Source organism: Squalius cephalus, assembly GCF_949319135.1.
Source record: "Squalius cephalus genome assembly, chromosome: 7".
Lineage (NCBI taxonomy): Eukaryota > Metazoa > Chordata > Actinopteri > Cypriniformes > Leuciscidae > Squalius > Squalius cephalus.
Genome location: NC_137128.1, coordinates 7,787,476 through 7,812,444, shown reverse-complemented (window position 1 = coordinate 7,812,444; position 24,969 = coordinate 7,787,476). Strand labels below are relative to the sequence as shown.

General features: G+C 40.9%; 2 protein-coding genes across 2 annotated transcripts in view; both read right to left on the bottom strand.

Annotated features, from left to right (window-relative positions):
• Nucleotides 1–24,969, bottom strand: part of LOC307161680 (uncharacterized protein) — a 484,934-nt gene that overhangs the window by 199,701 nt on the left and 260,264 nt on the right. The gene's annotated exons all lie outside the window — the stretch shown is intronic.
• Nucleotides 1–24,969, bottom strand: part of LOC307161653 (NACHT, LRR and PYD domains-containing protein 12-like) — a 51,534-nt gene that overhangs the window by 24,594 nt on the left and 1,971 nt on the right. The window contains exons 4-14 of the mRNA XM_079876517.1: nucleotides 24,788–24,872; nucleotides 23,479–23,674; nucleotides 21,545–23,375; nucleotides 20,181–20,351; nucleotides 18,597–18,770; nucleotides 17,717–17,887; nucleotides 8,969–9,142; nucleotides 8,397–8,570; nucleotides 7,954–8,127; nucleotides 2,002–2,175; nucleotides 1,399–1,569 (exon numbers count right to left, since the gene is read on the bottom strand). Of these exons, the coding sequence (XP_079732643.1) occupies nucleotides 1,399–1,569; nucleotides 2,002–2,175; nucleotides 7,954–8,127; nucleotides 8,397–8,570; nucleotides 8,969–9,142; nucleotides 17,717–17,887; nucleotides 18,597–18,770; nucleotides 20,181–20,351; nucleotides 21,545–23,375; nucleotides 23,479–23,674; nucleotides 24,788–24,872 (3,495 nt within the window). The remainder of the gene's footprint in view (nucleotides 1–1,398; nucleotides 1,570–2,001; nucleotides 2,176–7,953; nucleotides 8,128–8,396; nucleotides 8,571–8,968; nucleotides 9,143–17,716; nucleotides 17,888–18,596; nucleotides 18,771–20,180; nucleotides 20,352–21,544; nucleotides 23,376–23,478; nucleotides 23,675–24,787; nucleotides 24,873–24,969) is intronic.

Sequence of the window (24,969 nt, the reverse complement as noted above, 5' to 3'; positions counted from 1 at the left end):
TGGGTGCAAGATAGGGCCCCAAGTCTAGTAAACGTCCTATAAACTGCATGTTGAAATTAGACTCGCAGTGACCACGAACACAAACGCCACACCACACAAATGGAATTTGTTTATTTCGTTTGCAAAGTAATTATAATTGTTAAGTTCTCTCCATATGTCATTTTCTTATGTTAACATTTAAAGGAACCGTATGTAAGATTGTGGCCAAAACTGGTACTGCAATCACTTTCAAATTACTGTAGAGCGGTGTATCTAGTAAGCTAGTAAGCTCTCCATGCACTTTGGGAAAGAAGGGCACTGAGGCGGCGGGCTGAGAACCAGCACGGCCCGCCCCAAGATACCAATCATCCAACCGAGACTGAGCGGGACACGGTGGAAGGTTCCACTTGGGCCCGACAGCCTCGACGGCCCGTTTCAGCATAGCTGACAACTGAGGATCTGGCTCGGGCAACGTTACAATCCCCGAAGGGGATAACGCAGCTGAGTCGTCATCACCAAAGATCAGCTCAACCTCCAATGCTGTGATCGGCATCCTGTCCTCTGGGGGAACCACGAGTGAGACATCTGGTCGGTCCATTACAGAGGGACCAGTGCTCTCAGCAGGGGGCTCCACCAGTATCGGTGTGATGGAGGAGTGAGGAGCCCACAGGGAATGGTTACCGGGCGGAAACTCCATCACTGATCTCCGATCACCCATCCCACACGGCACCCTGGGGTGGGGCATGGTAATGGGGACTGCACCTTCGCGAACGAAGGCGTGTCTCGATCTCAACACCGAGACAGTCATATTCCCGCAATGGGAACATGAACTGTCCACAAAAGCTGCCTCAGCGTCCTGAACACCCAAACACGTGACGCAGCAATTGTGACCTTCAGAAGGGGACAGGGAACGACCACATCCAGAAACGCACGGGCAGAATGACATCTTGAAAAAGACGCAAACGCACCCGTGTTGCTCTTTCAGGAAGTGAGAAACCTCTCACCAGTGCCGGAGCACCCAGGGGAATGATCGCTGCAACACTGACAGGGATGGCGCAGCCTGTACCAGTGAAGCAATCACTCTTCTCGCGCTCAACCGGCCGTCAGACAAACAAACACAAATAGAAATGTGATGCTGTTAGAATAGCAGTTGAGTGCTCAAAGAGCTCGAGACCACCGCTGCTCGCGCTGTAGAAACACCAGCCAAGGAGAGACTTCCTGAAGAAGCACCGAAAAAGCTTGATATCATGTTTTATTTGTGTGTTTTTAATTTGCTGTTTAATTTTATTACTTTGAATTGTTGTGGCTCTGTGTGATGCTGAGGAAAAAACTGCTCTGACTCAAACAAATGAGGAAATATTATCATCATGTAACAATAAAGCTAAAAGTAAAGTAATATTATAAATGACCAATACTCACGTCAGTGTGTTGAGTTGACAGTGTTTATCCTGCAGTAGAGCAGCGATCTGATTCACTCGTGTGTCTCCTAGTTCATGTTCACTCAGATTCAGCTCTCTCTGGAGTAACGGGTTTTTACCCACAACTCTATTCACATACTGACAGGCTTCCTCTGCAGCAGGACTCAAAAATCTGCAGAAGAGTCAATTCAGTTCTCAACTAAATGTCCGTTGAATTACAAAAAAGATTGATATGATAGAGAGATGCAGTGAATCTGGGCTTGATGGAAAACAACTGTGTTCAAAAAACTATTTCACTAAAAGGTTATCTAGAATTTTGATGAGAAGTGTGCACAAAAATAAAATTGTGCATTTCAATTATCAAGGTATACTCCAGAATAGCAGCCCATATACTGACCCATAATGTCTATTTGACCTTTAGCTCATATCACAACTAAACTGTGTTGACGATTATCATCATCATGAAAATCCCTGCAGCATCTGATCTGATCTTGATCATTTTGATCCAACAAAATGTCGAGTTAATTGTATAGCTAAAATAATATATTAGTTACGAATATATAGCCTCCATATAACTAATTTAGTTAATTATTTCCCGTCTCACCTCAGTGTCTTCAGTTGACAGTCTGGATCCTGTAGTAAATCATTGAGCTCCTTCACTCCTGATTGTCCAGGATCATTTCCTGTGAGATCCAGCTCTATCAGGTGTGAAGGGTTTGATCTCAGAGCTGAAGCCAGAGTGTTATATCCTTCTTCTGTCACACTGCAGTTAGAGAGTCTAGAACAGGAATGAAAGCATTCAACTGATTAATCAGTTTAACCCCGAACAATGTAAATCCTTAAACTTGAATTTTATTTTGTTCTTTGTACAAATGCATCGAAGGTTAGTTGCAAGAACTGACAACTGAATATGGAGGCAAACAAAAGGCACAGAAATCTTTAAAGGTCCCGTATTATGCCCCTTTTCACAAGATATAAAATAAGTCTCTGATGTCCCCAGAGTGTGTATGTGAAGTTTCAGCTCAAAATACCCAACAGATAATTTTTTACAGCATGTTTAAATTGTCATATTTGGGGGCTCAGAAAAACGCGCTGTTTTAGTGTGTGCCCTTTAAATGCAAATCAGATGCTGCTGCACAGCACAGGGGGCGGAGCTTCATGAGCTCGCGCTCAGTCTCTCAGGACAATTTCATCTCACGGAATGATGATAATATCAGAAACTCTCAGTAACGGTGTTCATTTCGAGTCGGACAATAATGCCTACAGAGTCAGAGTGCTGTATAGAGATGAAACAGGTATAGTTTAGTAGTTTAATTACGGTTATTATAACGTATTTGTCATCTGCTTGTATGTATCCATTATTTATTAATAGCCTACAAGTCTGCTGTCTGAATGATGATCAAACATATACTGATGAGTTTAATAAAGTTTATTGTACATCACACAAAAGATGAAGCGTCAGTTTTACTTCAGAAAATCACCGTAAGAGCTGAGTAAACACAGTAAGTTATTAGAAGTGCGAAAGTACATAAACGAATTTCGGTAGAGTTGAGGGAGTATTCCTGTGGGCGGAGGTTAGTCAAAACACGGTTTTAATGACGTCATTAAAGCAGGATGTAGAGGGATGTAGTCCAAACAGGCCGTTCGATGTAGTCAACTTCAGTTAAGGGTTTTGGTTCACCCAAAAATGAAAATTCTGTCAGTAATTACTCACCCTCATGTTGTTCCAACCGCGTAAGACCTTCGTTCATCTTCGGAACACAAATTAAGATATTTTTGATGAAATCTGAGCCAAGTCTGAATCCTCCATAGGCTGCTATGTGACCGAAACTTGCTGGCCCAGAAAAGTTATTAAAGAGATCGTTAATATAGTCCAAGTGACTCCAGTGGCTCAATCTTAAGTATATCAAGCGACGAGAATACTTTTTGTGCGCAAAAACAAACAAAAATAACGACTTTATTCCACTATTCATTTCCTTCTCTCTGGACCTCTAGTTGATTCGCGTAGTGTTTTTGCGCAGCGCGTCTGTGTACACGTCACCACGTAGGCTCACTATTGGCCGACGCCGGTCATGTGTGTGATGCGTGATGACGTGTACACAGACGCGCAGCGCAAAAACACTACGAGGCCCAGAGAGAAGGAAATGAAAAGTGGAATAAAGTCGTTATTTTTGTTTGTTTTTGCGCACAAAAAGTATTCTCGTCGCTTGATATACTTAAGATTGAGCCACTGGAGTCACTTGGACTATATTAACGACCTCTTTAATAACTTTTCTGGGCCAGCAAGTTTCGGTCACATAGCAGCCTATGGAGGATTCAGACTTGGCTCATTTTTCATCAAAAATATCTTAATTTGTGTTCCGAAGATGAACGAAGGTCTTACGCGGTTGGAACAACATGAGGGTGAGTAATTACTGATAGAATTTTCATTTTTGGGTGAACTAACCCTTTAAATAAAATATCTCGCTTGGCATTGAACTTTGAGCTTTATAATTTTACAGATATTATTTATACTCTAACAACAACATTACACACTAACTAAAGTTTGAAACATGGTATCACGAAGAACGGGACCTTTAATATGATAGACATCAACATCACTTTCGAGATTACAATTATCTAAAACTGTGTAAGTCCGTTTATCGGTCCAAATGGGGGTTTCCGCCAGAACGGGTGAAGGTCTCTGTGTGTTACTGTCTGTCCGCGTGGCAAAGTAATTTAATTCCATTTAATCTTTTATATGACTTCAAATTTAATCATTTTATCACGACCTCAAATTTAAGTTATATTGCTAATTGGTTATTGGTCAGTTATATAATAGTTTAGCAATACATTTGATTGTTCTATTTAACTCTTTACTTATATTTTACCCGTTCATATTAGGAAGCTATGTCGCTCAGAGGTCCTCAGACCTTGTTTAATGTGGGTCTCATGATCACAAGCTCGGCAGCTTCGGTCACTAAACAGAGGTAATTGCTATATACCTGAGATCGGTCGCATTCACACTTACGCAATCAAAGATACTTTGGTATAACACCTGTGATTGCATACACTTGAAATTAAAGTAATGTTTACTTCAGTAGAGGTATGGCCACTACTACAGATATAAGTCAACCAAACTTTACTTGTCTTATAATAGATTTGGATTGGCCATGCCGTGGTTTCCCACGGACACTTCTCTAAAGTAACATTAAATTAAAACAGAGGCAAGACACACCCAGATTTAGGTTGGTCAGGCAGCACTATTGCAGCCCTAAACGGAAATTCACTTCTTGTCTTTGCAAAACACGTACACTTGAATTAGCGCCAAAGTATTAGTCATCTAATCTGATGCAAAACTTGCGGTAACATATCTGTTTAATTCAGCTCTCTCAGGTGTGATGGGTTTGACTTCAGAGCTGAAGTCAGGATGAGACTCTGTTTACATTTAGTCATTTAGCAGACGCTTTTATCCAAAGCGACTTACAAAGTAGGACTAGATTAAGCGAGTCATCATGAAGAGGCAAAAAACAAAAAGCAGCGCAAGAAGTGCTCAAGATACAAAGTTCAGGCATTATTCAGAGTAGCATAAGCCCGATAAGTGAGGTTTAGAGGGAAAGGGGAGGTGTTTTTTTTTTTTTTTTTTTTTTTTTTTTATGAGGTTAAGTGCTCCCGGAAGAGATGGGTTTTCAGATGTTTTTTGAAGGTTGTCAGGGATTCTGCATTCCGGATGAGGGTGGGGAGAGCGTTCCACCAGCATGGAACTGTGAATGAGAATGTTCTGGAAAGTGATTTTGTGGCTTTCTGGGATGGAACCACGAGACGACGCTTGTTGGCCGATCGTAGGCTTCTGGCAGGGATGTAGACTCGTAGGAGTGAGTGAAAGTAGGAGGGAGCTGAGCCTGTGATAGATCTGTAAGCAAGCGTCAATGCCTTGAACTTGATGCGAGCAGCGAGAGGTAGCCAGTGCAGTGAGCTGAACAGAGGAGTGACGTGGGCCCTCTTTGGCTCGTTGAAGACAAGACGGGCTGCAGCATTTTGGATCATCTGTAGAGGTTTAGTTGCACATGCTGGAAGTCCGGCCAGAAGAGCATTACAGTAGTCAAGCCTAGAAATGACCAGGGCCTGGACGAGAAGTTGTGTTGCATGCTCAGTTAGGAAAGGCCTGATCTTCCTGATGTTGTGCAGTGCAAACCTGCATGATCGAGCTGTCTTTGAAATGTGATCTGAAATGTCTTTGAAATGTGATCTGTGAAGGTCAGCTGTTTCTCTGTAATACTGCAATAACTCAGACTGAAGACAGAGAAATAACAATAGTTCACATCTATGATGATAATCATCTAATTGAAGAGCTACAGCAGCATTTAGTTTCCAATAGTCTGTTTTGAAACCCAATCACGCTAGTTCTGTGTGCTGGAAAACACTGTTTCTTCTCTTTCATTTTAAACCATTTATTTGATGTCTCTCTTCTTTATTCTCTGTTTAAAAGGTAGATTTATGCATGTACACAATCAGTACATTGTAACAAATGCTGGAAATTAAAGGGCACCTATTATGACTCTTTTCACAAGATGTAAAATAAGTCTCTGATGTCCCTAGAGTATGTATGTGAAGTTTTAGCTCAAAATACCCAACAGATCATTTTTTACAGCATGTTTAAATTAGGACTGTCACTTTTGTGAAAAAATCCTGTTTGATTTTTGAGACATATGTGTTCATTTAATCGATTGTAAAATCGATTTTCCATGTCTAAAGACGTTTCCATTTTAAACGCCAAATATGGGCAAATCCACGGACAACTAACAGGCATTAGGACGAACGTAAAGAGGACGCTTGAGACGCGCACAAGTCAGCAATATTCCTGTTGATTTATTGGCGTGAAGTTTCGTGCACAATGACAAACAGTGCAACATTCTCGAAAAGCAATAAGCAGAGAGGACTGCCATAACATCAATGAAAACTACTGCAGTCTTCAACATGCCTGTGTTTACGGTTAGAAAAGTCAAACAAATGTTGCCTACGATTGTTGACCGTAGCCTGAATCTGTATCTGTATGCATGAGACTGTCTGAATACCGGCAGAATTCACATTTTTGTAGTAAAAATAGAAACATTATGCAGAAGTATAATGTGTGTTTGTCAGAGTTGCTGTGTGATGCGCGTTCGCTGCGGGCGTATCGTGACGAGCTGGACGCGTTCCGAGAAAAGACCGTTAAAATCGATTCCCTATTTTCGTTTTCGAAACTTGTGTTGGTTGGTCCGATCGATTGTGCAATCGATTTTCGAACGTAAAGTGACAGCCCTAGTTTAAATTGTAATTTTTTGGGGCTCAGAAAAACGCGCTGTTTTAGTGTGTATCCCTTTAAATGCAAATTAACTGCTGCTGCCGGCCCAGGGGGCGGAGCCTCACGAGCTCGCGCTCAGAAGAACCAGAAGGACAATCTCAACAGAAACTCTCAGTTGCGGTGTTCATTTCGACTCGGAGTCGGACAATAATGCCCACAGAGCCAGAGAATATATATACTGTATAGAGATAGAACAGGTATAGTTTAGTTTAATTATGGTTATAATTTATTTGTCATCTGCTTTTATCCACTATTAATACAAGCCTGGTGTAGAAAACTCCATCCGAATGATGACCAAAATATACTGATGAGTTCAGTGAAGTTTATTGTACATCACATAAAAGATGAGAGTTGGTTTTACTCCAGAGAATCACAGTAAGAGCTGAATAAACACAGTATAAGAAGTGAGCATTAAAGTCTTATCCATAAACTCTCTCTCTCTCCCTTTCAATATCATCAACATACACAGCGAAGTACACAAAACACTCGTTACAACTAACAGTAAACAAATATATACACACCTTTTCAGTGGGTGCTAAATAAACTGGTAAACCTTATATCCGTAAAACGACTCGATGAGCTGTCATAAAGTGCGCGCTCTCACTTTCATTTCTGCCGTGGTCAGTAACGTTAGTCCTGTCTCTCCGGAGACTGTGAGCTGGATCACAAACAGTACTGATCCATCCTCGAGTAACAACGGGAGTAAATGAAGACTGACATGTTCATTCTTACATCCAACAACAACATACCTCAATCGCTTAGGAGACATTCTTGTCTACAGCTGCTAAAGCGTCGAACAATGGCGGACTCTGTGTCCAGCTCACTCAGGGCGGGTCTATGCTCAAACTGAAGTGTCAATCAACCGTCGTGGGCGGGGCTTGTGCAATTTTACGTCACATTGCACCAAATCTGAGAACAGCTCATTCTGAGACAGTGCTTATGATTTATTGAGATTGTAAAAAAAACCACTGGGTGGATTTTTATCATTCTAGGGTGGTTTTGCTCACACACTGCCAACACACATTTATGTTCAAACACCATGTAAAAGTGAATTTTGCATAATAGGTGCCCTTTAAACAATAACTATCTAGATAAAAAAACACATAAAAATGTGAACAATAGGGAAAACCCAGAAAGTGCACTGCTATTAACAATGAAACATAAGCCCTGCTGTCTTAAAAAAAAAAAAACTTCAGTCACACTGTAATTGCTGTACAGTATAATGATACTAACTGTAGTTTCTCCAGCTTGAATTGTGGGTTCATCATTAGATCACTGAGGTTTTTCACTTCAGAGTGTCCTAGTTTATTCCCGCTCAGGTTCAGCTCTCTCAGGTGTGATTGGTTTGATTTCAGAGCTGAAGTCACATCTGAACAACCTTCATCTGTCATATCACAGCAGCTAAAACTACATTAGCAGAGAGAGAGCAGAAAATAAGACGGAAGAAAAGAAAACTCTTTATTCTGTAAAGTCACATCATCTTCATCAGCAAATAAAACAGAGGAAGAGAGACCGTCATCTTTATTTCACCAGATCACAAAATACTAAGGTGAACATATTTGCAGAAATATTATGTGAACTCAGACTCACTGTCAGATATTGAGTATAAAGAGTTTTAGTTTAAAGTTTTTAAGTGATTTTAAGCATTTTGATTCTTGTCTGTGAATGTGACTGACCTCAATCTCTCCAGTTTACAGTGTGAATCCTTCAGTACATCACATAAGTGCCTTACTCCTGAGTTTCCTAGTTTATTCCCGCTCAGGTTCAGCTCTCTCAGGTGTGACGGGTTTGATTTCAGAGCTGAAGTCAGGATGAGACTCTGTTTCTCTGTAATACTGCAATAACTCAGACTGAAGACAGAGAAATAACAATAGTTCACATCTATGATGATGATCTTATTGAAGAGCAACAGCAGGCATTTAGTTTCCAATAGTCTGTTCTGAAACCCAGTCACACTATTTCTGTGTGCTGGAAGATACTGTTTCTTCTTTCATTTTTAACTATTTGTTTGATGTCTCTATTCTTTATACTCTGTTGAAAAGGCAGATTTCTGCATGTACACAATCGGTACATTGTATCAAATGCTGGAAATTAAACAATTACTAACTAGATAAAACACATAAATATTTGAGCAATAGGGAAAACCCAGAAAGTGCACTGCTATAAACAATTAACCATAAGCCCTGCTGTCTTCAAATAAATAAACTTCAGTCACACTGTAATTGCTGTACAGTATAATGATACTAACTGTAGTTTATCCAGCTTGAATTGTGGGTTCATCAGTAGATCACTGAGGTTTTTCACTCCAGAGTCTCCTAGTTTATTCCTGCTCAGGTCCAGCTCTCTCAGGTGTGACAGGTTTGATTTCAGAGCTGAAGTCACATCAGAACAACCTTCATCTGTCATATCACAGCAGCTTAAACTACATTAGCAGAGAGAGAGCAGAAAATAAGACAGAAGAAAATAAAATTTTGCTGACAAATAAACAGGGATATCCAGGTTCAGGTAACAGAGAAAGACTACACATTGTTAATTTAAATATACTACCAACATTGTAACAATACAAAGGTTGTCTTGATCTATTTATGTTTGTTTACACAATAATTTCATATTTTCATTTTCATCATTTTTAAAGGGTCATGAATCCCCCTAAACACATTTTTTGAGATGTGAACAGATATGTACAGGCTGCACATCACTTAAATAATAAAAGCACTCGTAAGTATTACCAATAATTGGAAATTGGTTATTTTTGTGTTCTTCTGAGCAATTTGGTTCCTCTGGGCTGAAAAGTAAAGTGGAAGCGACATCACAGTATCTGAGGTAGAAGCGTGCTTTCGGAGCGTGTGATTGGCTGCCGGGGCTGGAGAGAACGATTGTGTACGTCAGCCGGTTCTGAGCGACTCTCTGCATTTATTCATGAGAAAGATCTCGTTCAATCCAATCACTGAGCTGTATTATGCATGAGATCATCGCATCACTGCGAAAAATTCAAACAACATGCGGAGCAAGAGAGCGGTTTCTGCCGCGATGAGTTTAACAACACTCACAAGGTGATTCATATGGTTCATATATGGACCATAGCAAGCGCTTTTCAGGTTTTTATGGACATATTTCATATACTCCAGTGCTCTAAATATGAACCAGCACCGCTCTTCTTCAAATTAAATATATGTGCAAATAAAGACACTGATACAGCCGTGCATCTGTTCCCTTTCAGTCGCTCACATTTGATGTAACACCGATGTGACGACGTAATTGGGATCACTTCAGGGAGCCCTATCATTTTCGAGTATCTACAGAACGAGCCAATGAACTGCGTACGTGAAATGCGTCACGCGCCCCGCAGCGCGGGTACAAACAGGAAGCAGGCGCACGCACACATTGTCTTTCACTTCAGAGCCGAGCTTCTGGTTTGACTTCAGAGTTCTACTAGACTGCCTATAACTCTTCCAAGAAGACTCTCGTCTGTGTTGGTGTGATGGTGTGATCAGCGGTGGCCGCGAGCATTGCAGCTCACAACTGCTGTTTTCACATCACTATAGTGTGTGTGTGTGTGTGTGTGTGTGTGTGTGTCAGTTCGGTGGGCGTTCCCCCTGTGTTTATTACACAACGCGGCTACCCCTGGGTGCCTCAGCACAAAGAGAGTTTTTTCTGTTTTTGTTTTACTAAAAGAGCAACACAAGCGTGACCCTGCGACCTTTTCAGGATGTCATTCCACTTGTGCATTTCTGGATGCCGTCGTTCCCTGGCGCCAACAGATGGCCACAGTAGTTGCCTCTCGTGTTTGGGCATTCAACACGCTGAGGCAGCTTTTGTGGATAGTTCATGTTCCCAGTGCGGGAATATGACTATCACAGCGCTGAGATCAAGACTCACCTTCCTCAGAGGAGGTGCAGTCCCCTCGCCTATGCCCCGTTCTAGCGTCTATTCTGGCCTGCAGAATAAACCTTCTTCTGCGCATGACCAGGGTGATCAGAAGATTACCGTAAGGGCTTCCCCGCCGAGACAACCTACGCGGGCCCCTCACGCCTCACAAGCGCTGCTGCCGTCGGAGCCCCTTGGTGAACATCTTGGTCCTCCTCCTGGATGACCAACTGTTTCCTTTGGGGCTCCAGCTGACGATCAGATGTCGATCGCAGCATCGGAGGGGGAGCTTCAGTCCTCTGGAGATGAAGACTCAGCTGCGTTACACCCCTCGGGCCGTGTAGCGTTGCCCGAGGCTGATCCAGAATGGGCGGCTATGATTTCCCGGGCCGCTGAGAAGGTCGGGATTGCGTGGAACCCTCCACCACGTCCCTAACCTTCCCGGTTGGACAATTGGATTATCTGTACCTTTCTTTCCGGAGGTGCATGAGGAGCTTTCTAGGACGTCCACCTTGGTGGTCCAGGAGTGCCACCTCTGGCTCAACCTGGCCGATATGAGGGACACCGATAAATATCGGTTCCTGGATGCCCCTCTGTCCCAGGTTGGGTTATTCGGCGACGCAGTCGAGAGCTTCGCCCAACAGTTCTCGGCCACACAGAAGCAGACGGAGGCCATCTGACACATCCTGCCCCGGAGGACCGCTGCTGCTCCCACCCATCCGCCGGCCGCAGACCCTCCGTCTACTCGTCGCCGAGGTCGGCCTCCTGCGGCGTCCTCCGCTCCCGCTAAGCCCCAGCAGCAGCAACGACCTAAAGCTCAGTGCGGGGCAAGCCGCAGGAAGTCGACCCCGCCCGTTCCAGGCCGCTGCCAAACCAGGAGGCAAGCGATGGTGCAAACAACCCTGAGAAGGGCGACCCAGAGGTGGATCAAGTTGCTCTTCAGGAGATGGTGAACACACCACTCCTTCCCCCGGTGGAGGGCCGGGTGGAGAATCTTTTGTTTCCTTTTCTTTATGTTCCCACATTTTCAACAAAAGAGCAATATCTGAAACCTCTGAGTCCCAAGAGGGCGCGCTTGGCGGTCAACGACGCTATGCCTTGTCACCCCCAAGCCCCTCTTTCATCGCCAGCAGGCAGCGGCTGTGTTCCGGATGCACTAACGCCTCCGCATACTCACTCTGCCCTTCGACGGAAGCAGGTACGTGTTGCACCACACACTCAGAACTCACTCTGTGCCGCTATGCTGTTCAAGTTGGGTCCCTGCATTCCGCCACGTTGCCCCCCTCCCCCCAGGTACGTCTGTGGTGCCGTTGGTCCCGCTTGCACGGTGTCTGGGAGCCCGGCTAGCGCTTCCCAGCCCGTCTCGCTGGCTCATCCGTACTATCAGACTCGGCTATGCGGTTCAGTTCGCCCGGCACCCCCTTTTCAAGGGCATTCTGTTCACCCGTGTTCTGGCGGACAATGCCCCTGTGCTCAGGGCAGAGATCGCAGTCCTACTGGCGAAGGACGCAATCGAGCCGGTCCCTCCAGCCGATATGAAGACCGGCTTCTACAGCCCGTACTTCTTTGTACCCAAGAAAGGCAGTGGGTTACGACCAATCTTGGACCTGCACGTCTTGAACCGGTCCCTTCACAGGCTGCTGTTCAAGATGCTTACACAGAAACGCATTTTTAAATGCACCCGTCCCCAAGATTGGTTTGCAGCGATCGACCTGAAGGACGCGTACTTTCATATCTTGATTCTCTCTCGACACAGACCGTTTCTTCGCTTTGCGTAAGACAATACAAAGTCTTACCTTTCGGGCTGGCCCTGTCGCCCCGTGTCTTCACGAAAGTCGACTTTTTCAGAGGCTCCTGGGGCATATGGAATCTGCAGCCGTGGTAACAGCGCTCGGATTGCTTCATATGAGGCCGCTCCAATACTGACTACACAATTGAGTCCCGAGATGGGCATGGCAGCTCGTGCCGGGTCCAAGTGACTCCGCACTGTCGCCAAACTTTCAGCTTGTGGTTGGACCCTTCATTCCTGCGGGCAGGTGTTCCCCTGGAACAAGTGTCCAGGCATTCTGTGGACTCCACGGATGCCTCTGCCACCGGCTGGGGGGCCACGTACAACGGGCATGCAGCTTCAGGTCTGTGGACGGGGCCTCAACTGCATTGGCACAACAACTGCCTCGAGTTGTTAGCAGTACATCTTGTGCTGAGCCGCTTCAAAACGCCGCTACTAGGCAAGCATGTACTGGTCCGTAAGGATAGCACTGCGACTGTTGTGTACATCAACCGCCAAGGTTGTCTACGATCCCACCATCTCCTCCTCTGGAGTCAGAAGCATCTGAGGCTGCTTCGTGCCGTTTACATTCCGGGCCTGCTCAACCGTTCAGCCGACGAGCTCTCACAGCAGCAGGTGCTGGCGACTCCATCCCCAGGTGGTACAGGTGATTTTCAGGCGCTTCGGGACCGCACAGATAGATCTGTTTGCCGCCCTGGACACGTCTCACTGCCAGTTGTTCTATTCCCTGACAGAGGGGACCCTCGGCATGGATGCTCTGGCACACAGCTGGCCCCGGGGCCTTCGCAAGTACCCGTTTCCCCCAATAAGCCTTCTTGCACAGATCTTGTGCAAGGTCAGGGAGGACGAGGAGCAGGTCTTGTTAGTTGTGCCGTATTGGCCCGACCAGATCTGGTTCCCGGAACTAGTGCTCCTTCCCTGGCCCATTCCTCTGAGAGAGGACCTGCTCTCTATGAGACGGGGCACCCTATGGCACCCGCATCCAGACCTCTGGAAACTCCATGTCTGGTCCCTAGACGATACGCGGAGGTTCTAGGGGACCTACCCCCTGCGGTAGTTGACACCATCACTTCCGCTAGAGCCCACTCTACGATGCGCCTCTATGCATTGAAGTGGAACCTGTTCGTTGACTAGTGTTCTTCTCACGAGGAGAACTCCTGATCTTGCTCGATCAGAGCCGTGCTTTCCTTCCTGCAAGAAGGGCTGGAGCGAAGGCTTTCTCCCTCCACCCTTAAAGTGTATGTTGCTGCAATTGCCACACATCATGATGCAGTTGAAGGTAAGTCTTTGGGAAAGCACGACTTGATCGTCAGGTTCCTGAGGGGGGCGAGGAGACTGAATCCTCCTCACCCACTATCTATACCCTCTTGGGACTTGTCTCTGGTCCTTTCGGCACTTCAGAGACCACCCTTTGAGCCCTTGCAATAAGCCGAGTTAAAAATCCTGTCCTGCAAGACAGTTCTCCTGGTTGCATTGGCCTCCATCAAGAGGGTAGGGGACCTGCATGCATTTTGGTCAACGAATCGTGCCTAGAATTCGGCCCGGATAACTCTCACGTGATCCTGAGACCCCGACCCGGATACATGCCCAAGGTTCCTACCACTTCCTTCCAGGACCAGGTGGTGAACTTGCAAGCGCTGCCTTTGGAGGAGGCAGACCCAGCCCTGGTTTTTCTCTGTCCCGTTCACACTCTGCGTCTGCATGTGGACAGAACGCAAAGCCTCAGGAGCTCAGATCAGCTCTTCGTCTTTTTTACAGTCTTTTTTTACAGTCTTTTTTTACATCTTTTTTCTTTATTGCTTCAGGGGATGCCAACACTCGTCAATGTCAAAATGTTTGAGATGACCAATCAAATCAAAGTAGGCGGGCTTTATGTTCACAGAACACATTTGAGGTATACAAATATATATTTATACAATGCTCAAACGTAGATATGGTAACCATAATGTTTCATATTGGAGCGCGAGCGCGTTTGAAAAGCAAAACGCACCAAACGGCTTCATGTTTTTACTATTATCTCATTTCATATCATCATAACGAATGGAAACATTTGAAGTAACATATGATAATCAATATATTTTTCTCTAGCTTAGTTGTTACTGAAATCTTTTGGAAGATTTACAGGCTGCAGATCTGCTTTGAGCAGATCTATATATATCTATATTTGTGTAATTGATAAAGTTATGCTTAATTCCCTGTAAAGTAGCAATAAAAAGGTTCTCTATTTTTAATCACTTTAAGCCCAGTGTCAGTAAAGATGGCGTAGTCAGTGGAATCCTGGTGTTTGTGAAAAAACGTATACATTTTTGTGATCCCTATTATTGCTAAAATTGTTAACATTTTGCAGATACTGCAAGGTGTATATCAACTTTGAAGCGCAACTGTATATCTATCAATTTCATTCAATTGAGCCAAATATAATAATGGACTGGATCTGTATTATAAACAAATGTTCTGTTTTTTTGTGTTTGTTTTTTTCCTCAAGGCATTTTTTTCTGACTTTCCTGCATCTTTGAAACATTTCCATTAACATATACTCTGGAGAGCATCTGGGACATTGACATAAACAGCACTTTCCATCAACTTAAAAAATTGGGTGACAAATAATTTTGTTTTTTGTGCTTTTGGAGTTCTTCAGTTTTTTTTTTTTTTTTTTTAGACAAACTTAGATTCACTGTAATGCTGGAGTAAGCATTTGGTCCTGTTTAATGTTGGTGCTGGTAAAGGTTAAGGGATACTCCACTTTAAAATGAAAATTCTGTCATCATATACTCACCCTCATGTTGTTTCAAACCTGTATGAATTTCTTTCTTCTCCTGAACAGAAAGAAAGATATTTAGAAGAATGTTAGTAACCAGACAGTTTTTGGTACCATTGACCATTGATTTTTTTCCCTACTATGGAAGTCAATGGTACCAAAATCTGTCTGGTTACTAACATTCTTCTAAATATCTTTCTTTCTGTTCAGCAGAAGAAAGAAATTCATACAGGTTTGAAACAACAAAGTGGAGTATCCCTTTAAGAGCTAAATAACAAGGTTCGGTAACACTTTTAATTAGGTCTCATTTGTTAATATTAGTTTATTTTTTAGCCAACATGATCTAACCAAGACTAACATTATCTTACTTAGACTAATAAATGCTTAAAGTATTATTCATTCTTAGTTCATGTTAACTGAAGTAGGTAACTAATATATTTTTGTAAAGCATTACCCAAAGGTCTCTTTCCAAAACTGTTTGTGTTTATGCATAGTGTTTCTTGGGGTTTTCTTGTGCATCAACAGAAAGGTTTTTATGTATTTCTTTTGGAGATTATTTTGTCAGTAAATTTAGAGGGTTTTACATTTTTGTTTTTGTTGATTGTAACATTGCATTTAATTCACACTTAAGTGTATTGTTAACTGACATTAAAGTATATTTTAAATCACATTAATTGCGTGTCATTATATTGTGTAGTGCACTTTAACTTTATTTTGAAGATATTTGTAACGATCACCAGCTGGAGTACCTCTGAGAGTCACCAGAGGGCACTCCACACCAGACTGATCACTTCACAAAACTACAATTCCCATAATGCTTCATACCTGGGACTGATTGCGCACTCATCTGCATCTCATTCAGACACTCCATATAAACCACACTCAAACAATCACTGCGAAGTATTGCATTGCCACGGACTGTAATCACTGAGCGTTTTCCCCTATTCTACTGATCTGTTCATTGACCTCGGATTGTTATCTCGTTTCTGTCTGTTTGCTGCCTGTCTCGACTTGGATTGTTCTTGGATTTTTGTCTCTTGCTGCCTGCCCTGAACTTCTGCCTGTGACCTGACTACTCTCTGTGTCTGTTCTCTGATCACCCTGTTTTGCTGTTGCCTGACCCTTGCCTGTTTTGACGTTCCTTCATTAAAAGCTGCAAATGGATCCTACTGAGTCTAGTGAATCATAACAATATTAGAAGCAATTATGAAAGTAGATATAAAGTTGTATTAAAGTACCAATTAAGTTGTTCCAAAAAAATCACTCTTAATGGAAACTTATTGCATTTTATTTCAACTTAATATGTGATATATTTTAAATGAATTGCACTTAATGTGCATTCAGTGTGTCGAAAACATTGCATTTAATTCACACTTAAGTGTATTGTTAATTGACATTAAAGTATATTTTAAATCACATTAATTGCGTGTCATTATATTGTGTAGTGCACTTTAAGTATATTTTAAAAACACTAGAAGCAATTATGAAAGTAGATATAAAGTTGTAATAAAGTACCAATTAAGTTGTTCCAAAAAATCACTCTTAATGACAACTTATTGCATTTTATTTCAACTTAATATATGATATATTTGAAATTAATTACACTTAATGTGCATTAAGTGCGCCGAAAAGATGGCATTTAATTCACACTTAAGTGTATATATTTAAAGTATATTATTTATGTAATAAGTACACTTTATAAAAGTACACTTAAGTGCACTTTTTTTCACAAGGGAATATGTGCTCTTTTATCAATTTTCAGTGCTTGTTTTGTTTATTTTATGGATGGCTCAGCTAAACAGGCCAATAAGAAACTACTATTATTCCTTTTATACTAATGTCTAATGAAAATGTCTACAAATGTGTAAAACTGATCAGAAATCAGATTAAACCCACAGACACTTGTTCAATCTCAGTAAATCTGCAATGATTCATGGGTTCACAGAGATCATCGCCCCCCAGTGGTGAACCATTGACATTTCCAAACATTTCGAAACAGTTATGATGTAACTAAGCCTCGTTTACTGAAATCATGTGACTTTGGCAGTTTGATACACACTCTGAACCACTGATTTGAAACAAAAGATTCGTAAAGGTTTTGTAGCTTCATGAAGCGTGTTTCGAAAGCGCCCATCACTAGCATTCAGTGGATCTTATTACAGGCAGATACTGATCACAGACTTTTAAAATGCACTTGTTCAATTTTTACAAGTTACAGTATATGCTGCACCAAAATTAGACATTTTACATTTTGCGAAATACAAACATTGAATTGAAAGCAGTTATGAACATTTCTGATTCTGATGTCACAAAAAACAGAGTTCTGCCTCTACAGTAACTGAAATAATTATTGACCCATGATCAAACTGTCTGTCTTAACCAAATATTTAAAGCTTGATATCATGTTTTAATTGTGTATTTTTAATTTGCTGTTTAATTGTATTACTTTAAATTGTTGTGGCTCTGTGTGATGCTGAGGAAAAAAACTGCTCTGACTCAAACAAGTGAGGAAATATTATCATCAGCTAACATTACAACTAAAAGTAAAGTAATATTATAAATAAATGACCAATACTACTCACGTCAGTGTGTTGAGTTGACAGTGTTTATCCTGCAGTAGAGCAGCGATCTGATTCACTCGTGTGTCTCCTAGTTCATTTTCACTCAGATTCAGCTCTCTCTGGAGTAACGGGTTTTTACCCACAACTCTATTCACATACTGACAGGCTTCCTCTGCAGCAGGACTCAAAAACCTGCAGAAGAGTCAATTCAGTTCTCAAATAAATGTCTGTTGCATTACAAAAATGATTGATACGATAACATTTTTTATTTTTATTTGAACATTTAAATACACAAATAAATATATATATTTAAAGGAACTAGAGAGACATTCAGTCCTAAAGCAAACTCATAAGAACAGAAACGGCAAAGGCAGAAGGGCAAAAGCTCACTAGATCATGGTTTTCAGTATGAATACAGTGTGAAATTAAGATCTTTCTGGCTTTTAAGCAGGAGAAGTGAGAAACGTCAGCACAGAGAAAACTGGCTTGTGAAACTGCATGTTTGTGAACATCTGGAGACTCATAGACCTGCTGTAGAGAGATGCAGTGAATCTGGGCTTGATGGAAAACTATTGTGTTCAAAAAACTATTTCACTAAAAGGTTATCTAGAATTTTTGTGAGAAGTGTGCACAAAAATAAAACTGTTTATTTTATCAAGGTATGCTCCAGAATAGCTGCCCATATACTGACCCATAATGTCTTTTTGACCTTCAGCTCGTATCACAACTAAACTGTGTTGACGTTTATCATCATTATGACAGAACCTGCAGCATCTGATCTGATCTTGATCATTTTGATGCAACAAATTGTCAAGCTAATTGTATAGCTAAAATAATATATTAGTTATAAATATTTAACCTCCATATAACTAATTTTGTTAATTATTTGACCCCGTCTCACCTCAGTGTCTTCAGTTGACAGTCTGGATCCTGTAGTAAATCATTGAGCTTCTTCACTCCTGATTGTCCAGGATCATTTCCTGTGAGATCCAGCTCTATCAGGTGTGAAGGGTTTGATCTCAGAGCTGAAGCCAGAGCTTTATAACCTTCTTCTGTCACACTGCAGTTAGAGAGTCTAGAACAGGAATGAAAGCATTCAACTGATTAATCAGTTTAACCCCGAACAATATAAATCCTTAAACTTGAATTTAATTTTGTTCTTTGTACAAATGCATTGAAAGATAGTTGCAAAAACTGACAACTGAATATGGAGGCAAACAAAAGGCACAAAAATCTTTAATACATGTATGTTAGACATCAACCTCACTTTCGAGATTACAATTATCTAAAACTGTGTAATCCCGTTTATCGGTCCAAATGGGGGTTTCCGCCAGAACGGGTGAAGGTCTCGGTGTGTTACTGTCTTTCCACGTGGCAAAGTAATTTAATTCCATTTAAGCTTTTATCAGACTTCATTTTATCACGACCTCAAATTTAAGTTAGATTGCCAATTGGTTATTGGACAATTATATAATAGTTTAGCATTACATTTGATTGTCCTATTTAACTCTTTACTTTACTTATATTTTAACCGTTCATATTAGGAAGCTATGTCGCTCAGAGGTCCTCACGCCTTGTTTAACGTGGGTCTCAAGATCACAATCTCACCAGCTTCAGTCACTAAACAGAGGTAATTGCTATATACCTGAGATCGGTCGCATTCACGCTTACACAATCAAAGATACTTTGGTACAACACCTGTGATTGCATACACTCGAAATTAAAGTAACGTTTACTTCAGTAGAGGTATGGCCACTACTAAAGATATGTCAACCAACTTTACTTGTCTTATAATAGCTTTGGATTGGCCATGCCGTGGTTTCCCACGTACACTTATCTAAAGTAACACCCAGATTTAGGTTGGTCAAGCAGCACTTTTGCTGCCCTAAACGGAAATTCATGTTTGCAAAACATGTACACTTGAATTAGCGCCAAAATATTAGTCATCACTAATCTGACGCAAAACTTGCGGTAACATACGAATCCGTTTATTCTACTTCGGGAAAACAGTTTCAGAGTCAGTCAGAGTCAGAGTTTTTAATTAGTAGCTTGTGTTGTTTATTCGTATGTGTATGTGGTATTTAACTGTTGTGCTACCTGTATGTTTACCTGGCTGCAAGACAAGTTTCCCTTAGGGGACAATAAACTGAAACTGAACTGAAAGTGCATCCATCCATGATAAAAGTGCTCCACACGGCTCTTGGGGGGTTAATAAAGGCCTTCTGGAGAGAAGCGATGTGTTCGTGTAAGAAAAATACCCTAATTTAAAACTTTATTAACTAAAATAACTAGCTTCTGGCCTTTATTAACACTGTGAAGCCGGTGGAGCACTTATTTTACAAGAAAATGGTATACCCACATTGTTACAAATAAATAAAAGATCTTTGAATTTTTCACAAAAGTTCTCTTGCGCTATTGCCTCCGGCATCGTCCTGTCAGTCATCGCACCTCACTCTAGTCATGTGACTCCTGTGGCTCAACTTACCTCAGTATCTCCAATTTACACTTTACTTTCTTCAGTCCAGTGCAGATCAGCTTCACTCCTGAATCCTGCAGATTATTATTGTTCATGTTCAGCTCTTTCAGATTGGTATCTGATCCAAGAACTGCAGCCAGAGCTGAACAGCTTTTGTCTGTTAAGTTACAATCATTTAACCTACAATAAGTCACAACACAGAATTAGATGAAACACATACAATACATTTTATATATACAAATATTAAATACATTTTCCATTTATTTTTTACATAAACAGCACATACAGCAAAGAGGCTGAGTTAAACTAACTTTCATCTTCAAAAACTACTATTTCCTGTACATTAGTGTTTTTTATTCAGTGACAAATTTCCTAGATAAAATGAAGCATGTTTGAAAAAAATATTTGTGTAAAGCTTTTATATCTAGGATTTATGTCACCTGATGGAGTTTAGGTTCTTGCCACTGTTGCCTCTGTCTTGCTTAGTTGGGGACACTTAATATTCAACAATATTATTTACTTGACTGCACCGACTCCATTATATGAGACAGTTCACACTTTTATGGCAAGTTAAAGGCCTTTCACCATAATTCTAAAAATGCTTCCATTCACATGTACATGTCTTTTTGACATAAAATCTTTAATGATTTAAGTAAAGCTAAGATTACTTAAACCTAACCTTAGAACCTAAGAAATTTGTTTTTAATATTTCAAGATTAAGGTCAACCGATGGCTGATGCCGATATCTTAGAGAGCAGGGTGGCCAATGGGTGATATATCATTAATTTAAAGATAGTAAAAAAGCATCCATAACAATTGCTGATATGAAATTTATAGTTATTTTACTTAATTAATAAATTATAAAAATATACTAAAAAATATATTAAAAAAAGAGATTTTGAACGATAAAAAAATTTAACTTTTAATGTGTACATCAAATATGATACAACAGGCTTTTGATAAATGTTTTGTTTGTAAATCTCTTGATCTACATATTGTATTACATTATTATTACATTAAACTACAGAATTACTCATAGAAATAAGCATTTAAAATATCTAATTACTGGTAGAAACAGAGGGACAACTAATATATGATGTGGTAATATACATGTACTTTATTTAAGTAGGCTATTTTATAAAAATCTCAATGTTTTATACTATAACCTTTCAGAATTTCATCTTACTTTTTGGCAATATAAATAACATCTGTACATCTCAAATTACATCCCCTTTTACAGGTATAGTGTACATGTTTTACAGGCTTTACAGGTATAGGTTCATGTTTATGATGGGGAATCACTATAGAGTAATGTAGATAAATGCATTTTTCAGATGAGAGCTAAACATGACAAAATATATGAAAAGACTTACAGGGCTCTTCTGGAGGTTTTGATGACTGCCGATAATCTAATGAGACACTCGTCTGATTTCTTGAATTTCTGAAGCTCAAACTCCTCCAGCTCTTCCTCTGATGTCAACAACACAAAGGCTAAAGCAGACCACTGGGCAGGTGAAAGGCCACCAGATGAGAGACTTCCTTTGCTAAGGTGGGTCTGAATCTCTTTCACCAGAGTTTGGTCATTCAGTTCATTCAGACAGTAGAACAGATTGATGGATCTCTCTGCAGGAAGATTATCTTCTAATTTCTGCTTGATGTACTGAACTATTTCCTTGTTGCTCTGGTCATTGCTGTATTGTTGTGTCAACAGACCTCGTAAGAGTCGTCGATTGGACTGGAGTGACAGACCGAGGAGGAAGCGAAGGAAAAGGTCCAGGTGTCCATTGTCACTCTCGAGCGCCTTGTCCACTGCAGTCTTGAGAAAATCAACCATGGATTCATTTCTGTTTTCCTGTTCTGTAGACTCATGCTCAAACACACTTGTCTTGTTGATGTCTAGAAACAGATGTGCATAAAGGGCTGCAATAAACTCTTGCATGCTCAAGTGAACAAAGCAGTACATGGTACCAAGAACGATCCCTGTTTCCTCCTTAAAGATATGGGTACACATGCCTGAGTACACTGATGCCTTATAGACGTCAATACCACAGGCTTCCAGGTCTGTGTCATAGAAGATCAGGTTGTTTCTTTCCAGCTGATGAAATGCCAGTTTCCCCAGTGAAAGGATGCCGTCTTTATCCCAGGAAACATCTGGTGTGTATTCTCCATCATACTTTCGGCGGCTCTGTTGGATCTGAAAGCGGAGAAAGTGTGTGTACATTTGTGTCAAAGTCTTGGGAGTGTCTTCAGTGTTTGATTCCTGCAGTGTTTTAGAGATCTCATCAGCCTGAGTGTTTTTCACATCATTATTTCTTTTCTCCTCCAGAATGTTCTGGAGAACAGTGGCTGAAATCCAGCAGAAGACTGGGATGTGGCACATGATAAAGAGACTCTTTGATTGTTTAATGTGATCTAGGATTGTGTTGGCCTGATTCTGATCCGTGAATCTTTTTTTGAAATACTCTTGCTTTTGTGCGTCGCTGAATCCTCGTATCTCTGTCAGCCGGTCGATGCAGTCAGGAGGAATCTTACTGGCAGCTGCTGGTCTGGTGGTGATCCAGATGAGAGCAGAAGGAAGCAGATTTCCCTTCATGAGGTTTGTTAGGAGAACATCCAGAGAGGCTGGTGATGATACATCACACCACATCTCATTACTGTCAAACTTCAGAGGAAGGCGACATTCGTCCAATCCATCAAGGATGAACAGGAGTTTGAATTGATTCCTTCTTGTAAGGTTCAGTCCTTTTGTCTCTGGGAAAAATTGAGTTATGAGGTCCATCAAACTTAGTTTTTCTTTCTCCTTTAAGTTCATCTCTCTGAATGGAAGAGGAAATATGAAGCTAATATCTTGATTTTCTTTTCCTTCAGCCCAGTCCAGAACAAACTTTTGCACAGAGACTGATTTCCCGATGCCAGCGACTCCTTTTGTCAGTACAGTTCGGATCTCCTCGTCTTGTTCAGGTGCTTCAAACAAATTTGTGCATTCAACCTGAATCTCTTGTGCTTCATGACGTCTGGAAGCAACTTCAATCTGTCTCACCTCATGTTCAGTATTGACCTGTTCACTGCTGCCCTGAGTGATATAGAGATCTGTGTAGATGTTATTCAGAAGAGTGGAGTCACCTGGCTTCGCAATTCCTTCAAACACACATTGATACTTCTTCTTTAGGCCACATTTCAGCTGATGAATGAAGAACAGCTCATCTAAACACAGGAACAGACAATAGATAGTTTTAGTCTTCATTTTCTCTCCTACATTTATAAGAGACAATCAGACAGATAATCAGAATGATCAGAAGTCTCTTACCTTCTAGAGCATCAGCGGCTTCATCTTGCTTCATCTCTCTCAGGTAATGTAGTGTGAGATCAAGAGCTGCTGATTTGATACTGGATCTATTCTCATTAAAGTCCTTCACAAAGTGTTGTGTGTTCTCTTTTTGTAATATTTTCTTTAACTTCTCCAGCTCATTCTTCAGAAATGTGATTATTTTGCTCTCAAGATCCTACAAACAAAAGTAAGAGAAACGACAGAATAACACAATTTAAGCCAAATTGTACATCTACATTTGGTCAACACTATTTATTCTATAATTATAATTAGTGCTGTCAAACAATTAAAATATTTAAATTGTTTAACGCGATTAATCGCATTAATGTCATAGTTAACTCGCAGTTAATTGTACATTTTTATCTATTCTAAATATCCCTTGATTTCTTTTTGTCCCATTATTTTTTTCTCATTTGAATGCTCTTATCAACATGGAAAAGTGGATCGGCTTGCTTTGTGCAAATGTTTTTTTTATTGAAAACAATATTGGCATATACTGTAGTGTTCAATTTCACACTAACATTCTCACTTGGAGCAAATAATCGCATCAGAGAATTTCAGACTGGACGTGCTGCAATGATAGCTCAGTTCACAATGACAAAACACACAGATCACATTGGTCTTGTCAATGGAACCATTTGGCAACTTTTTAAAAGTAAACTTTCCATTCAGAATCTTATTGGCATTCATTTCGGCGTCTCGCACTCGCCATCCACTCAAAACGTAGCGTTAAGGGGGTCGCACAACGGACGAGAAGCGCAGCGCCGCGCAGCGCCGTGCCGCGTCACGCACTTTCTCAGTTTATGGCCAGCAATATTGTTATGTTTATGGACATCATGGAATTAAGATAATGTCTGTACTATGTTATGATTGTAATGTACAATTAAATACAATCGTTGCTAAGTCTGCAGTCTGAACACTTTACCTCAGAGCGTCCGTTAACTGAATGAATTGAGAATATCTCCTGAAAATCCGATAACATCAGCAGTTTTCATTCACGCAGCTGATTTCTGTGAATGAATGTAAAACTAAATGTATATTGCAGCACAGGGTGAAGTCAGTATATACATTAACGACGATTTGAGACAAATAAATGTAAATTTAATATAAAAGTATGTAAATGGCGCTCGTCCGGTGTGCAACCCCCTTTAGCCTACTAACCATGTTGTGCTAAAATGTGTTTAAAAGGAAAAACAAGTGATCAAGAAAAAATTAATTAAATTTCTTTGTTCAATAACATATTTGTTAGTTATAAATATTAAACATTTATAAAAATGTGTTTTCCTACCTGGAAGATCTCTAGAAGATTGCCTTTGAAATTCTCGTGGTTCCTGTGAGTCTGAACATCTGAGTCTAATGTCTCATATTGAAGCCTGTAATCAAGTTAGTAAAATAAAATACTAACTGACATTTTACATAAAGAGAAATAAGCATTAGCTGTGAATACTTTGTGAAAGAGAGTGAAAACAT